At 37.0% G+C, this 18060-nt stretch overlaps 1 protein-coding gene across 6 annotated transcripts in view; it reads right to left on the bottom strand.

Moving 5' to 3' along the window:
* Positions 1–18060, bottom strand: part of MAP3K20 (mitogen-activated protein kinase kinase kinase 20) — a 177979-nt gene that overhangs the window by 87936 nt on the left and 71983 nt on the right. For all 6 annotated transcript variants that reach the window (XM_027588489.2, XM_027588490.2, XM_027588487.2 and 3 more), the window contains one exon: positions 10821–10908. In XM_027588489.2, coding sequence (XP_027444290.1) covers positions 10821–10908 — 88 coding nt within the window. The remainder of the gene's footprint in view (positions 1–10820; positions 10909–18060) is intronic.

Below are 18060 nucleotides of genomic sequence, written 5' to 3'. Positions count from 1 at the left end.
TCATGATAAAAAGTCCTACACTTTAAATTTATACTCAACTATTTTATTCTTTTTGATACTACTGTGAATGAAATTGTATTTTTTTAAGATTTTATTTTTAAGTAACCACTACATCCACCATGGGGCTCAAACTCACAACCCCAAGATCAAGAGTCACATGCCCTACTGACTGAGCCAGCCACATGCCCTGAATGAAACTGTTTCTTAATTAATTAATTTGTGGATTCCTTGGGATTTTCTACATACAGGATCATGTCATGTAAGACAGTTTTATTCTTCCTTTCCAGTATGGTCTCCTTTTATTTTTCTTGTCTAACTACTGGTTTAGAACCTTCAGTGTAAGTATAATGTTGAATAGATGTGGCAAGAGCAGAACCTCACTGCCTTGTCCCCAGTCTTAGGGGAAGAACATTCAATTGCACCATTAAGCGTGACATTAGCTGTGGGTTTTTTTACATGCTATTTATCAGGCTGAGAAAATTCCCTTCTGTTCCTACTCTATTGAGATTTCTAATGATAAATGGGTGTTGTACTATGCCAGAAAGTTTTGTCTTTTTATTCTATTATCAATTATAGTGCCTTACATTAACTGATTTTAGATGTTAAACCAACCTTGCATTTTTGGGATATATTCCATTTGGTAATGGTATATAACCCTTTTTACAGGTGGCTGGATTCAGTTTGCTAATACAGCTCTTCCTTGACTTACAATGGGGTTACATATCAATAAGCCCATCATAAGTTGAAGATACAGTTAAGTTGAAAAATGCATCTAGGGGCATCTGGGTGGTATAGTTGGTTGGACATCCGATTCTTCGTTTCAGCTCAGGTCATGGTCTCAGGGTTGTGGGATCGAGCCCCACACTGGGCTTTGTGCTCAGTGGGGAGTCTGAGGATTCTCTCTCTCCTTCTGCCCCCCTCAAATAAAATCTTAAAAAAAAAAAAAGTAAACGCATTTAGTATACCTAACCTACCAAACATCATAGCTTAGCCTAGCCTATTTTAAACTAAGCGCTCAGAACACTTAGATTAGCCTATAGTTGGGCAAAATTGTCTAATGCAAAACCTATTTTATAAGGAGGTGTTGGATACCTCGTGTAATTTACTGAATACTGTACTGAAAGTGAAAAATAGGATGGCTGTATGGGTACAGAACGGTGGTAAGTCTGTCAGTTGCTTACTCTTGGGATCATGTGGCTGACCGGGAGCTGTGGCTCTTGCCGCCACCGACCAGCATCACAGGAGAACACCGTACCACATATTATTAGCCCCAGGAAAGATCAAACCTCAGTATCTGAAGTACCGAAGTACGGTTTCAACTGAATGCATATTGCTTTCGCACCAACATAAAGTCAAAAAACTGTAAGTTGAACCACTGTAGTTTCGGAACCTTCTGTATATAGTTAAGAATTTTACATCTATGTTCATGAGGGATATTGGTCTATAGTTTTCTTTTCTTAATATGTTTTTGTCTGGCTTCGGTATTGGGATAATACTGGCCTTATAGAATGAGTTAGTAAGTGTTCCTTCCTCCTTTATTTTCTGAAAGAATATGGGAAGGACTGATGGTGTTTTTTTCCATAAACATGTGATAGAATTCACTAGTGCAATCATCTGGGTCTGGGCTTTTCATTATGGAAATATTTTAAATTATTAATTCAAATTTCTTTATTATAGGTCTGTTCAGATTTTCTGTTTCTTCTTGAGTCAGTTTTGATAATTTGTATCTCTATAGGAATTTGTTTATTGCATCTAAATTGCCTAATTTGGTGGTATAAAATTGATGACACCATTCCCTTATATTCCCTTTAAATCTGTAGAGGCCATAGTGCTGTCCTCTCCTTCATTTCTGAGTTTGCTAATATGTATCTTCTCTCGTTTCTCTTGGTCAATCTAGCTAAAGGTTTGTCAGTTTTAATGATCTTTTCAAAGACCAAATTTTTAGTTTCACTGATTTTTCTCTACTATTTTTCTGTTTTCTATTTTATCATGTTCTGCTTTCATCTTTATTATTTCCTTTCTTTGCCTTGCTCTGGGTTTATATGGTTCTTTTTTGTAGTTTCTTAAGGTTGAAGCTTGGATAATCAATGTCAGACCTTTCTTTTTGTGACACAGATGTTTAAAGTTATAAATTTCCCTTTAAGTATTACTTTACCTGCCTCCTATAATATTGTTATGTTGCATTTTTCATTTTTTTTTCTGTCCAAAATATTTTAGTCTATTGTGATTTCTTCTTTGACTCATGGAGTATTTAGAAGTGTGTTGTTTAATTTCCAAAATATTTGGAGGGATTTTTCAGATTTCTTTCTGGTGTTGATTTCTGGCTTAATTTTATTGTAGTTAGAGAACATACATTGCAGTATTCCAATCCTTTTAGATGTATCAAGATTTATATCAAGATTTATTTCATAGAGGCGCCTTTGTGGCTCAGTTGTTAAATGTCTGCCTTTGGTTCAGGTCCTGATCCCAGGGTCCTGGGATTGAGCCCTGCATTGGGCTCCCTGCTCTGTGGAAAGCCTGCTTCTCCTTCTTCCACTCCCCCTGCTTGTGTTCCCTCTCTGGCTGTCTCTCTCTCTGTCAAATAAATAAATAAAATCTTTAAAAAATAAAAATAAAGAGAAAAGATTTATTTCATAGCCTAACTTATGCTATATTCTGGAGCATGCTGGATGTGTACTTGAAAAGAATATGTATTGTTTGTTGGGCTGAAATCAAGTATCGTTGAATTGCCTATTTATCCTTTAAATTCTGTCAGTTTTTGTTTTATGCCCTTTGGGGACCTGCTGTTAGGTATGTATACCTTTACAATTGCTATATCCTCTTAATGTACTGATCCTTTTATCATTTATGAAATTACCTTGTTCATTTCTAATAATATTTTTTCTCTTAACTCTATTTTGTCTGAAATTAATAGTTACTCCAATTCTCTCATTGTTATTGTTTCCATGGTATGTCTTTTTCCATCCACTTACTTTCAACCTGTCTGTGTCTTTGAATCCAAAATGTGTCTCTGGTAGACAGCATATAGTTGGAGCTTGCTTTTTTTAATCCATTCTGGACAATCTCTGTCTTTTAACTGGGATGTTTAGACCATTCACATTTAATGTAATTATTGATATGCTTGATTTGATTTTGCCATATTGTTTTTACATGTCTCCTGTCCTTTTCAGTCATCTGTTCCTCCTTTACTGCCTTCTGTGCTGATATTTTTTATTTATCACTTTAATTCCTCAGTTGATTTTTTTTCTGTATTTTTTGAGTGGACCTTCTTAGTGGTGGCTAAAGGGAATATAAAATGCATCTTAATTTAGTACAATCTACTTCAGCTTAACACTAACTTAATTCTAGTAAAATACAGAAACTTTTCTCTGATACAGCTCCATTCCCTCCCTCATTTTTATGCTATTACTGTAAAATACATCTACATTTTTAAAAATTTATTTATTTGAGAGAGAGAGAGAGTTGGGGGGGAGGAGCAGAGGGAGAGGGACAAGCAGACTCCATGCTGACTGCAGAGCCCAACGCAGGGCCCAATCTCACGACTCTGAGGTTATGACCTGAGCCAAAACCAAGAGTCGGACACTTAATCAACTGAGCCACCCAGGCACCCCATCTACATTTTTTAAGTAAGCAAAACAGTGTTCTAATTATTGCTTTATACAATCTTATGTTTTTAAGGATGTTAAGAGAAGAAATAAGAACAAATATATCCATGGAGTCTTTTATATTAACCTACATATTTATCATTTCCAGTACTCTTTATTTTTCCTTGAATTACTATCTACTGTCATTTTCTTTCTGCCTGAAGAATTGACTGCCTTTAGTATTTCTTGTAAGGCAGAATTAATAGCAACAAATTTTCTCATCTTTTATCCAAGCACATCTTTGCTTTTTTTTTTTCATTTTTAAAGGATAATTTTTGCTCATATAGTTTTTTCTTTCAGCGTTTTAAATGTCTACTGCTTTTGGCCTTTATTGTTGTAGATAAGAAGTTACCCATTAATCATATTGTTGTTCCTTTATAGGTAAGAAGTTGTTTTTATTTGCTACTTCCAAGATTTTCACTTTGTCTTTAACAACACAGTTTGACTATGATGTGTCTAGGTGTGGATTCTTTTACACCTATCCTACTTAGAGTTCATTGAGCTTCTCCAGTATGTAGATGAATGCATTTTATCAAATTCAGGAAGTTTTTTTCGCCATTATTTCTTCAAATACTTTTCTATTTTTTCCATTTTCTATTTTTATATTTTTCTACTCCTCTTCTCTCTCTGCTACTATACACTAATCGGTACACTTGATGTTGTCCATAGATCTCTGAGGTTCTGTTCATCCTCAAATTTTTTCTCTTTTTCAGACTGGATAATTTCTATTGGCCCAGTTTTAAGTTCACTGATCTTTTTATTTTCTTTGCTATCTCAAATCTGCTGTTAAGTCAGTCTAGAGAATTTTTCATTTTAATTATTGTCCTTTTCCACCCAGAATTTCCATGGGGTCCTATTTTTTTTTTTTAATTCGATTTGCTTGATGAGAGTCTCTGTTGTTTGATTCACTGTTTTTTTGTGTGTGTGTAATTTTTATTTTTACCTCAAAGTTATTAATAGCCACCAAATATCATAAAATTACAATGATAATCTTAGATGAACAAAGGAATGGCAAAGAAGCGCTTTAAGTTTTACTATGAAATAGTTTGGTCCAATGTAACAATGAAGGCATTAGAAGTCTATACTACCACATAATCTAGAAAAGTAAGCTGCTGTCTATAAATAAAAATATCCCTGGTGATATACTATTCAAATAGTTTTTGGTTACTAAAATAGCATTTAATAGAAGATTCTCTCAGCACCTTTAAGAGTTACTGTAAATGCCAAATATAAAGTAATGTTCATCCCCACCACCAAAAAAATTACTCCTCAGAAAAGAGTCACCTTTTATTAAGATACTTCTAAAATCTCTCATAGGGTGCTCTCTCAATTACTTTATTTTGTACAGCAAAACATATTTGGGGAAAAATATCTGAGCCTGAGATTACCTTAATCAAAGGCAAATTTTAAAGGCTTATCAAGTCACCCGTATGAGCGAGAAACACAAAAAAGAGGCAACAAAACTTAACACAGACAGAATAATTACTTCTGGACCTATGGACTCTCAACTGCAACTGTGAGATGTCACTGAAAACAAGTCTTCTAAAGATCACTTAAAAAGTAATACAATTATGGGGGCGCCTGGGTGGCTCAGTCCGTTAAGCATCTGCCTTCGGCTCAGGTCATGATTCCAAGGTCCTGAGATTGAGCTCTGCATCGGACTCCCTGCTTGGCAGGGAGCCTGCTTCTCCCTCTTCCCCTGCTCGTGCTCTCTCTCGCTATTTCTCTCTCAAATAAATAAAATCTTAAAAAAAAATAATAGAGTTATGGTTACAAATATGCCCTGTGGGACTAAAATATCCAACAGTCCTAATGTTATGCCATTGGGTACTTGAAGCTTGAGAGGAACATCCACAGACAGCTCATTCAGAAATCCAAAACCTACCGTATTTTGAACATCTTAGACTATGGTGAAGATGATTTTGTGATACTGTGATTTATATTACAAAATATATATCTGTCCTCCTCCTGTTTCTGAAACAAAGTTCCTAAAACCCGTGGAATTTTCTAAGCAATAAGAGTAATGGGAGCATCTTTTGTTATAATATTTGGTCTTTGTCCCTGGTTCCTCAAAGAGCTCCAGAGCCATCAAGGTGAAAGGAATGTCTTCTTATTCATAACAAGCCCCTTTCAACACATCTGAGTTTATGTTAATGAAGTGGCTTTTGAAAAGCCCCTAAGGATGGGAGCTATTCTCCAGGAGAATAAGCAACTGTGATTAGAATCCCTCCCCCCGCAACACACACACATGCACCTTTGGGGAGGGGAGAGGGCTGGAGGCTGAAAATCACCAACTGCCAGTGCTTAGTCAACCATGCCTATGTAATGAAACATATAAAAATCCAAAAGGATGGGGTTCAGAGAGCTTCAAGATTGATGGAGAACATATCCACATGCTGGGAGGGCTCACCCCAAACTCCAAAGGGACAGAAACTCCTGTGCTCGGGATCCTTCTGGACTTCACCCTATGTATCTCTTCATCTGATATCCTTTAATATCCTTTGTAATAAACCAGTAATCTAGTAAGTAAGCTGTTTTCTTGAGTTCTGAGAGCTGCTCCAATATTTGATCAAATCCAAAGAGGGCATAGTGGGAACCTCCTATTTATAGCCAGTAGTCAAAAGTACAGGTGACAACCTGAACTTGAAACTGGCATCTGTGGGGAGGGGGGGCACTCTTGTGGGACTGAACCCTAACCTGTGGTATCTGACGCTATCTCCAGGTAGATCATGTTAGAAGAGAATTAAACTGGAGAATACCCAGATGGTATCACAGAGTCACTTGGTGTGGGAAAACTACCACACACCTGGTGACCAGAAGTGTGCAAAGTGAAGTACAGTACTGGGAATGGAGGAGACATACCGCACAGTGTTTTTCCATTAGAGATGTACTCTGAAAACCATGTTAAGATCATTTAAAAATGGATTCAGATAATGAAAAAAACATGGATGTAGAAGATACATTATGAAATGAAATTGCTTCATGAATGTGAGGGTGCAAGAAAGTCAGTCCTATTATATTATTTCATATAAAACATGATCTGTAAATACGTTGGTAGATAAACCATTTTAAAAAGGTATATAATCCTTTTCATTTTTTTGGTCTTCTCATTGGAAATTAAGGACCCAGCTTATTATACACACATGATTATATGCTTTACAAACCACTTCACTTCTCCCTAGAACACAGTTTATTGGACTTTGGTATAAAGTATTTGTTTTAATTCTTTAAAAAAGGGTCATTAAGAACCATATTAAGGAAACATTTCCTTTTGATTTCTAAGTTTATTATTTTCCCTTTTAGTTTTATGGCAACCATAGCTGGCTTTGAAAAATGTAAACATATAGTCAGTCTCATTGAAACAAATACCATTATCACAAAATCTTTTTATAATAAAATATTACAAGCAAGCTTAGTTTGGACTAATAGTACAAACGAATTTAGGTAAATGTCTGGAAATGGTTTTAACAAGACATGACATTTATTTCTAATTGGCTAATAAGAAAAGACCAACACAATATCAAAACATGCAAATCAAATGTGTCTCTGACTGAAATAAATCAAGATTGAGTTCAAGGAAATGAGATCAGGTACTTAAAAATTAGTATGTTTTCCATGGTTGAGTTTTAATGAGGATCTGGGCCTGTCAAAGAATTATACAGAACCAGTATCCTCTCTTAGAGTAGTAGTAGGAGGTCATGTAGAATCTGTAACAAATTTAAGAGGTGACAGCAGCCCTAGAGCACAAAGATGTAATCCCCCAGGCCTCTGAGACCCTCAGCCGCCTGCCTCTGGAGTCCCGGGACCCAATCTGCCTCCAGGTACTTTGTGCGGCGCTCCTCTCCAAACTGGCTCCAAAAGAACAGGACCCAGTATCTCACAATCCCACCCTCCTTCCCAGGAGTTATCTCACTATTACACTCCAGCCATCAAGGATTTGCATAAAGAGTTGTTAAGGAAAAGAAAAAAAAAAAAGATAAAAGAATGGGAGTAATACAGAATTAAGAGGTTTCCAAAGATCAAAGAAAATTTGATCTATTATTGTATTGTTTCTTTTGACTTTGGAGTCTGAGGTTGTAGTCACTCCATTTCTTTGTAGATCTAGGGGAAAGATGCTCACTTCCCCTCCAAGGGATATCAAGTGACAGCTGTCTCTTGGACTCTTCCCTGGGTCCCTCTATAAGCAGGTCTTCTAGGTCTGTGATGAAAAGTTTCGGCACACATGAATGCACAGGTGCACACACACATACACACTCCCACCCAGAACTCATCTATTCTAGTCCCTTCGTTCACATAGAAGAAAACTGAGACACGGATCATCAGAGACCCATCTATGCAGCCTTGGCAGAATCACGACAAGACTCACGTCTCCCAATCCCCATACCAGTGACATTCCATTCTGACACTCCGATAAATCATTCTTTCAAGTCCTCCATCTGAGTGCCAACAGCTGCTTTACTGCAACAACCTTTCCTATTAACAAACTCAAGTGGAATGGACTCAAGCCATTCAAGTTTCCCCCTCAGAACCCCAACAACTGAGGAAGACGACAGAGGGCAAAAGCGGGGGGGCAGCTAAGCTGAGTGATCAAGGTCTCTGTGCTTGTCTGTCTCTCTTTTCTCTCTTAACCTCCCCATAGTAAGACTTAACTGTGTTCATTTCAAGAGGCAGAAGAAGTGCTATCATCCCCAACCCCTGAGCTCCCAAACTAGGCTCAGTTGGCAAATGGACTGCTTCCACCCATGCACAGAACACAGCTTGATCTTTAAGCTGCAGGAGGTGGTTTGAAGAGCTCTGATATTTCTTTGGTAGATACTTGTAAACATATAATTAAAATTAGTATCTCTAGAAACAAAACTAATCTTATCAAATTAATACATTTTAAAACACCAAAACTTGGTTAAGAAGTGTCTTTAATCATCAACCTCACAGGTCAATAAAGGAGCTATAAATACATAATTTACTATCACCTGACAGTTGTGAAACTTGTGTGGTTTTAAAGAAATGTTTACTGTTAACAGTTGCTTATTCCTGGCTCTACAGGGAAAGAGTTAGAGATCTAAAAAGAACTAATCAATTATAACCAAAGATTTGGTGTAGATATAGGTAGGGAATGCTAGAGAAGTGAGGAAACAGAGGACTGGCTAGTCCATAAAATAACTACGTAAAATCAAACTTACTCCTCCAACTCCTTGGATACTTTCTTCCTCTTTTGGATGAGAAGAGCCGGGTTGAGTATGCTGGCTAACAATGAGTGTGTTTCACATCCTCCTGGGACTCAGAATAAATTCTTGGAAAAAGGAATTCACACCATGACTTAAGTCCCTTTTCTATTCCTCATCCTCACCTCAAGAAACTAGAAACCTTCATGATTAGTCTATTGAGTTCATTAAAGCTAAAGTCTTCCACTCAAAAGCATTAAATTAGATCAAGGGTACAAGACAAGAAGCCCAGTTTCTTCTAATCTCTTTGGAGCACCACATTTTCCTCTGCTAGATAAGAATAACTTAAGCCATAAACAAGGATCAGAAAACTGGATTCAGGGGTGCCTGGGTGGCTCAGTCCGTTAAAACTCTGCCTCTGACTCAGGTCATGATCTCAGTCAGGGCCCTGGGATTGAGCCCCTCTTCGGGCTCCCTGCCCAGCGGGAAGTCTGTTTCTCCCTCCACCTGCCGCTCCCCGCCTTGTGCTCTCTCTTTCTCTAATAAATAAACAAAATCTTAAAAAAGAAAACTGGATTCAGATTTTTAAGGTAAACCTAACTAGTAAAAAAGTTAATACAATGGACTAGGAAAGGCGGAGCAATATGGTAACTGGGTCAGAGACAGGGTTTAACTTAAAATCAGAAATATGACCTAAAAGATTAGACGTGGTTTACACCCCAACAATATAACCCATTCTCAGGTATTCAGGTTAATAGGAAATGTACAGATTCAAGACTGAAAGCTGCCACATTACCCCGTTTTAGGCACAGATCTAAACATAGCTGAATGGGAATAAAATTCCCTCCATGTAAGAACTTAGGTAAAAATGCTGTTTATCAGAGTAAAAGCATGTTAAACTGCTTGCTGCTCGAAGGTGGAAGTAACAGCAACCATGTCCCTATGCGGGTAAGAACCAGTGCGCGCAGCCTTCTGGAACCTAGCCCACATACAAGAAGAGGAGCTTCTATTAAGATCAACCTGAGAAATGTACACTAGAGGTTCAACCACTAGCTGGATGACCTCGGGAAGGGTACTTAAGTTAGAGTTTTAGTTTCTTATTTATAAAAATTATTTATAGAAATTATTTTACCTATCTCATGGGGTCACTGTAAGTATTAGATGAGATCATTTATAAAGAGTACCTAACCCACAACTCTTTACTGAGGATGTTTTGTTGTTATTCTCTGTAAAGACAATCTAAGCTGTTAACACTACAGCAGAAAACGGGGTTAATCTTTTAAGGTTTTCTTGTTGGTTTTGTTTTAATCAAAGAACTGTCATGATAAAGAAACGGACCAAAGTTAGTTATTATAAAATTGAACGTTATACTTACTATGAACCTAAAGCTGCTCATTGGATTGTACAAATATGAGTACAAAGTATTAAAAATATGTGTCTTTCTTTGTTTTTATATGGCAAAATTTTCTGTGTGCTCTTCTTTGGAAAGGGTATTCCCATCAGTTATAAACTGCTGCTCCAAATGTGATAATTTAGATCAAGGTCATTACCAACCCAGATGACCAAACCTGAAAAATACTGTTCTCACGTCAGAGACCTTGAAGAAAGAATGCTCTAATGGGATTAAAATACCTTGCAAAGAATTACAACATGAACAGCTCAAGAAATCTTAATTTGTAAAAGGTCACAGAGTTACAAAAAACATCGCTCATTTCAGCTAATTAAATGAAATTTTAGTTAAACGGCACCTTTAAATATTGGTATTGCAGCTGCAAGTGCATTTAAATAGCGTTTACGCAGATATAATTAGCACAATTAAACATGGGTAGAAGTGGAAACACCATTCTTAATTATATTGATATAATCAGTTTTATTAATGCTTTATAGCAACAAAAGTGACATCTGACAGTAGCACACAATTCATGACTGAACCTAATATTAACCATTTTAGCATATTAAGGAGTCTAAAGCTAGGTAATTGGGGAAAGAAAGAAGTCAAATAATGTGTGCCTACCTGTGACGATCCCATAGTTGGGAGGTTCGAGAATTACTCCATAAAACTGGATGATGTTTCTGTGACTGAGGACACTGAGTATTTCTGCCTGAACGAAAATCAAATACAAAGTTACGTGAGATTTCACATTTATAAAAGTCTCATAAAATAGGTTTCCCATTCAGTTTCCTTTTACATACATTTACAAAGATAGATTATGTGCTCAACAAGTATGTGAGACTGATAGAACTGTCTTTAGTAGCCTTCTTGAAAGTTTAAGAATTTCAATTGAAGCTTTCTGACAATTTAAAAAGGAAATGGGGGGCGCCTGGGTGGCTCAGTCGTTAGGCGTCTGCCTTCGGCTCAGGCCCTGATCCCAGGGTCCTGGGATCGAGACCCGCAACCGGCTCCCTGCTCCGCGGGAAGCCTGCTTCTCCCTCTCCCACTCCCCCTGCTTGTGTTCCCTCTCTGTCTCTGTCAAATAAATAAAATCTTTAAAAAGAAATAAAAAAATAAAAAATAAAAAGGAAATGGGATTGAAGGTGCAGCAGCAGAGGTGCGTCCTAGCAAGCCAGCACGACAGGAAGTGAGGAGGGTGGCGGCAAGGCGAGAGGCCGTATCTGTTTACAGAAAAGTCCTCTTCCTAGTAGTTGAATATGTTTTTTCTGCATCGTGTCTCTTGCGGGAGACTCAAGACTGAACTTCTACCAGTTGGATGAATAGTCATGACAAAATTAATGGAGGATTTCTTAACTATTACTGAAACAGGTTCAGGTAATACCCATTTATATTATTCATCTAATCATTCAAAATATATCCTTGCTCTTGTACTGTATGCAGCAAAGTGGTGGGTTCCTGCCCTTCAGTAGTGATTTGGGAAGTAGGGGAGCCATACTTTACATCTGAAATTTATTAAATACCAGAACACTCTATTGCAGAATGACATCATAAAAAATTATTAATTTTTTAAATGAAAAAAAGAGATACTGCAGTGTGTATCTGCTAATGTCTATACGAAGGGTATTCTCTAAATTAACTAAGTCATATATACTTGTTACTTCTGTGGAGATAAAATATGGCTAATCAGGAATTATAAATACAATTAGATACAAAATCACTTAGGTGCAAAAAAAACATTTGTTTTTAAATGAAAAGCATGTTATTGGCAGTAAACAAATAGGAGATTTATAATTCCCATTCCACAAAGGGTATTCAGAAGGTAAGCAAATAAGGAAAAATGGAACAGGGTTTGGTTCGAAAGGGGACTCCCCTTTGGGAATCTGCTCAATGTAAATTAGTATTATTTGTTACAAATTTTTTGTCACAGGATAAGAATTGAGATTTCATTAAAAACACTGAAATTTGTTTTTAAGGTGGTATAACTAAGTACAAAAACAGAAGTTTAAGGGTTGCCATGGGGTCAGTATGGAATCAAGAGAAAGGAAAATCATCATTGACGGGATGAGACATTTATCAAAGCTTCTTTGCTAGTGTTCTTCTTTTAGTGATGCAGGTGCTGAAAGGGGCTATCAAAACACTTCTTTCACACACCCTGAGTGCCTACTGTGTGCAGAGGTTCTGTGTTCATCAAACAACCTTCTTCCCATAGTTTAGTTTTCCAAGTAAAAAGAAAATGCATTCATTGAGCAAGACAATTATTCATCAGTATGGCAATTCTATTCTTATTAAGAAATAATAAATGAACTTTGTTCTTAAAACAGAGCTCAGGTGAGGGACACCTGGGTGGCTCAGTCAGTTAAGCGTCTGCCTTCAGCTCGGGTCATGATCCTGGGGGTCCTGGGATCGAGCCCTGAGTAGGGCTCCCTGCCCAGCGGGGAGTCTGCTTCTCCCTCTGCCTCCCACTCCTCTCATGCTCTCTCCCCTCCGCCCAATAAATCAATAAAATCTTAAAAAAAAAAGAGTTCATGTGAAGTTTGGAAAACATAAGCCCCCCTATTTTCAAAGCAAATCAACTCTTTGTGAGTAGAGCATTAGAATTCAATGCAATAAAGCACTAATGTTTGGACCAGTATTTATCAAAATAGGGGAGTGTTAACCTTTGGTATGTTTTGGTGTATTCTTTGGGGTATCTAAATTCTGTGACCATTAAAAATGTTTAAATCAAGGGGTGCCCAGGCTGGCTCAGTCGATACAGCATGTGACTCCTGATCTCAGGGTTGTAAGTTTGAGCCCCATTTTGGGCGCAGAACTTACTTTAAAAACAAAAGAAAGAATATTCTAAATCTTTGGATGACCATTTTATAATTCAGCACCACATGGGATTTTCAATGTTCCAGCTAATTTTCATGTTTACATTTAAGATATTGCCAAGTGATGCCTTGGAGAGACAAAATTTATCTTTCAAGTGCTGGTAAACATATGCAGATGTTAAAATAACAACCATTATTTTGTGTCCCATTGTTATGCTCATTTAAATTTTTTTACAGTTAGCAAAAACTAAATTCTTGCGGTATAATTTGTAAGTAAAAGACATTTTCGCAGAATAAGACTTTGTTCTAATTTAACAAACTAAAGTTTTGATTTAACATTATAAAAACAACATACTACTTTAGAGTGCTGTACTGGTTCCATGGAAATGGTCTTATAATAAGCAGAGAGCTAAATAAATAAGTGATATTTGTAATAAAGGAAGATCAAGTAATGTCCTGATGTGACCAACTGAAGCAAGCTCCAATAGAAATAACTGTGGGATTAACCAAGTGACTAAAATCTGTGCTGTAGCAATCAGTATCTGACAGCAAGCGGATGTATTCTGTAGATTTGCCTTTATAGGCACCTGCTTGCCAACAGTTCGTTAATGCAACTGTTATAGTAACAAAAAGCTTTTCTTTAAATTGTTTTCCAGATTTATGTTTTGGAATACTGTAGCAAACAGACTGCCCATCAAAATAATGGATTAGTGGTTTAAGAAGTTCACTGTTATTAAGGAAACATACTAATGATGAAGGTTAAATATAATGGTCCATTGTACCAAAAAAAATTTTTTACACTATCAACATCAACAAAAGCCATTTATTTTCAGTAAATGTAATTTGATGAAAATTGTTCATTTTAGTTATGTTGACTTTATACTTTTATTTTTACTTAAGTGAAAAACTGGTTTTGATTTTACAAGCGCTATAAGCATGACTTCTGGGGTGCCTGGCTGGCTCAGTCAGTAAAGCATGGGACTCATGATCTCAGGGTTGTAAGTTTGTGTCTCATGTTGGGCATAGGGATTACTTAAAAATAAAATCTTTAAAAAAAAAAGCATAAGTAGTTCTTAGTTTTATGCTGTGTATAAAGTTACACTGAAATAATAATTTTAATCAACACTGGAAATACAGATGACTTAATATTTCTATATATTTCTCAGTTTGCAAAATGCCATTCTAGGAACTCAAACAGAGATATGGATGCCAGTGTTCACTGCAGCATTATTCACAATAACCAAAAGGCAGAAGTAAGCTGAGCTGGGCAGAGAAACAAAATGTGATATATAAATACAATGGAATACTAATTAATTTTGTAATTAATTAATTAATTAATTTTTAAGTTCTGATACATTACAATACAGATCAACCTTCTTCACGCTAAGTGAATAAGCCAGACACAAAATGACAAATATCACATGACCCTTCTTTTATAACATATCTTGAATTGTCAAATTCAGAGATAAAGAATGCAGGTTAGAGGTTACACCAGTGCTGGAGGAGGAGGAAATGGGGAGCTGCTGCTTAATGTGCAGAGTCTCTGTTTGGAGTGATGAAAAAAATCTGGAAATAGATCGTAGCAATGGTTATACAACACTGTGAATGCAATTAATGCCACCAAATTGTACACTTAAATATGGTTAAAATGGCAAATTTCATGCTATATATATTTAACCACAATAAAAAATGTTTAAAAAATGCAGTCAGAATGGCTATAATTAACAAGTCAGGAAACGACAAATGTTGGCAAGGACGCGGAGAAAGGGGAACCCTCCTACACTGTTGGTGGGAATGCAAGCTGGTGCAGCCACTCTGGAAAACAGTATGGAGGTTCCTCAAAATGCTGAAAATAGAGCTACCCTACGATCCAGCAATTGCACTACCGGGTATTTACCCCAAAGATACAAATGTAGTGATCAGGAGAGGCACCTGCACCCCAATGTTTATAGCAACAATGTCCACAATACCAAACTGTGGAAAGAGCCCAGATGTCCATCGACAGATGAATGGATAAAGATGTGGTATCTATATACAGTGGAATACTACACAGCCATCAGAAAGAAAAAGAAATCTTGCAATCTTTAACAACGTGGATGGAACTAGAGGGTATTATACTAAGTGAAGTCAATCAGAGAAAGAATTATATGATTTCAGTCATATGTGGAATTTAAGAAACAAAACAGAGGAGCATAGAAGAAGTGGGGGGGGAATGAAAGATGAAATCAGAGAGGGAGAAAAACCAGAAGAGACTCTTAACCATAGGAAACAGAATGAGGGTTGCTAGAGGGGAGGGGGCTGGGGGGATGGGGTACCGGGGTGATGGGCATTAAGGAGGGCACATGATGTAATGAGCACTGGGTGTTATATGCAACTGAGGAATCACTGAACTCTACTACCTCTCAAACTAATACACTATATGTTAATTAACTGAATTTAAATAAAATTAAATTTAAAAAATAAAATAGAGCTCTCAAAAAAATAAAAAATGCTATTCTAGACTTGTATAGAGATGATCATATTCTTTCCCTATATATTTATATACATATATGTGTACACATACATACATACACCATAATAATCATCTCAAAGTTACAGAACTCAAGGTCTAAATATCCTTGGGTAAATAAGTACTTTTCCAGATTAGGATTTAAGGAAGTAAGGAAAGTCTGTGACAGACTACAACAATTTTAACTCTGGCTCAGAGACTCTCCATAAAGGGTCCCAATCTGATATAGAAGAGAAGTCCCCACAGTCTATCCATAAAAATGACCTCATCAGAGTACAAAAATGTCTCCACAGACAGAAGACACGTGACTGCTACTTCCAGCGGGCTGGTTCCTTCCTCTCTCCTCTCCCTCCCCTCCCTTCCTACTTCTTTTCTTCTTTCTTTATAGGAAGGATTACAGGCATTTTAGTGAACGGATCCAGGGCGAGGAGGTATTTTGTCATATGACAACACTAACGAAAGAAAGTAAAGATACCGATAGCACTCTACTGATCTACGGACAACACTAACAAAAGAAATGGTTTCTGAAGACCCACATCATTAGGCTGGCAGGCTCTATTTACATCTTCTCTTAGGAACAGGCTTTATTTTTTCTGGCCCTTGTCTATGTTTATATGGACCGATGAGCTGCTAGCTCAGTTTGCCATGTTTTCAGAAGTTCAGCCAGCATACAGGTTCCAAATGGCCGATTCAGAGAGATTAAGAGAAGTTAAATATTATAATTTAAATTAAACTAAATTTAACTAAATATAATTTAAATAAATTTAAGGGAATTTAAGTGTTAATCCTCTTCTTTCAAAGTACTTGCAAGAGTCTTAAAAGAAGATTTTAAGTCAATTAGTATCTTTATCTTCAGAGCAATCCCTTTCCCTCAATTCAGAACTTATTTTTAGGGGCGCCTGGGTGGCTCAGTCGTTAAGCGTCTGCCTTCAGCTCAGGTCATGATCCCTGGGTCCTGGGATCGAGCCCCACATTGGCCTCCCTCCCTACTCCGCAGGAAGCCTGCTTCTCCCTCTCACACTCCCCCTGTTTGTGTTCCCTCTCTCATTGTCTCTCCCTCCCTGTCAAATAAATAAAATCTTTAAAAAAACAAAACAAAAACTTATTTTCTATTTTGGCAAAACTGCCTTTTTGAAAAAAATTGAGATATAACTGACACATACATTATATTAGTTTCAGATGTAAAACATGATGATTCAATATTTATATGTATTAATCACCACAATTAGTCGTTAACATCCATCACCACACAGTGACAAGTTTTTTCTTGTGATGAGAACTTTTAAGACCTACTGCCTTAGCAACTTTCGACTACACAATACAGTATTATTAACTGTAGTCACCATGCTGTACATTACATCTCCATGACTTATTTTATAACTAAAAGTTTTTCAACCTAATCCCAAATTTAAATTTGTTTAAATTAGGAGAGCTGCCATAAAATCCTTAAAGATTCTGTTTTTAAGGCTTGTTTTACATTTTTTACATTCCACTGACATAGTCTATATGTATTTATGTGATAAATATATATATATATTTTTTTTAAGTAGGCTCCACACCCAGCATGGAGCCCAACATGGGGCTTGAACTCACAACCCTGAGATCAAGATCTGAGCTCAGATCAGGAGTTGGACGCTTAACCAACTGAGCCACCCAAGGGCCCCTGCGATAAATAAATTGTTAATAAAAGTGAGTTCACTTCCTTTTTGAAAGAAAGAAAAGATACCGATAGCACTCTACTGATCTACGGACAACACTAACGAAAGAAATGGTTTCTGAAGACCCACATCATTAGGCTGGCAGGCTCTATTTACATCTTCTCTTAGGAACAGGCTTTTCTCCCAGGTTGTCAATAGCTATTACCCTCCACATAACAGCAGGAATGTATCCTTCTGCCTGTGATGTGATACTGACAACAAAGAGAGTGGGTATAATAAAATCCAAGGTATGCATCTACTGCCCACAACTGTCAACTGCTCCTTCTTGCCCTCTGGCGCACGTGACATTTAAAACATCCCAGGGACCGTGATCTCTGAGGTCCTCACCAATTCCAAGATTCTCTGATTCTATCACAGTATGACAGTGAAAAAAAAAGGAGTGGCTCATTCAATCATTCCAAAGAAGTAGTGTCCTTCACACTCTGCATTCAAGGTCAAAGGCTTTCTCCAATGACAGCTCTGTCTCCAAAATACCAATATGATCCAGGATCAGTATATTCTCTCAAAGTTCAAGAAGATAGGAGATGATCCCCCTTTTTAAAAATATAAATTATATGTGTAAGAGAGACCGAAAAGAAATAAAATATTAATTACAGTCATCTCTAGGTAGCAGAAAGAATCAAATGATTTTAAATTTTTATGTATTTCTAAAATTCTTCATAATAAGCCTATATAGTTTTTTAAAATTTTTTTAAAGATTATTTTTATTGGGGCGCCTGGGTGGCTCAGTCGTTAAGCATCTGCCTTCGGCTCAGGTCATGATCCCAGGGTCCTGGGACCGAGCCTGCCATCGGGCTCCCTCCTCCGCAGGAAGCCTGCTTCTC

Source organism: Zalophus californianus, chromosome 3 (genome assembly GCF_009762305.2).
Source record: "Zalophus californianus isolate mZalCal1 chromosome 3, mZalCal1.pri.v2, whole genome shotgun sequence".
Lineage (NCBI taxonomy): Eukaryota > Metazoa > Chordata > Mammalia > Carnivora > Otariidae > Zalophus > Zalophus californianus.
Note: the sequence above shows the minus strand (reverse complement) of the source record. Positions and strands in the feature narration are given on the sequence as shown.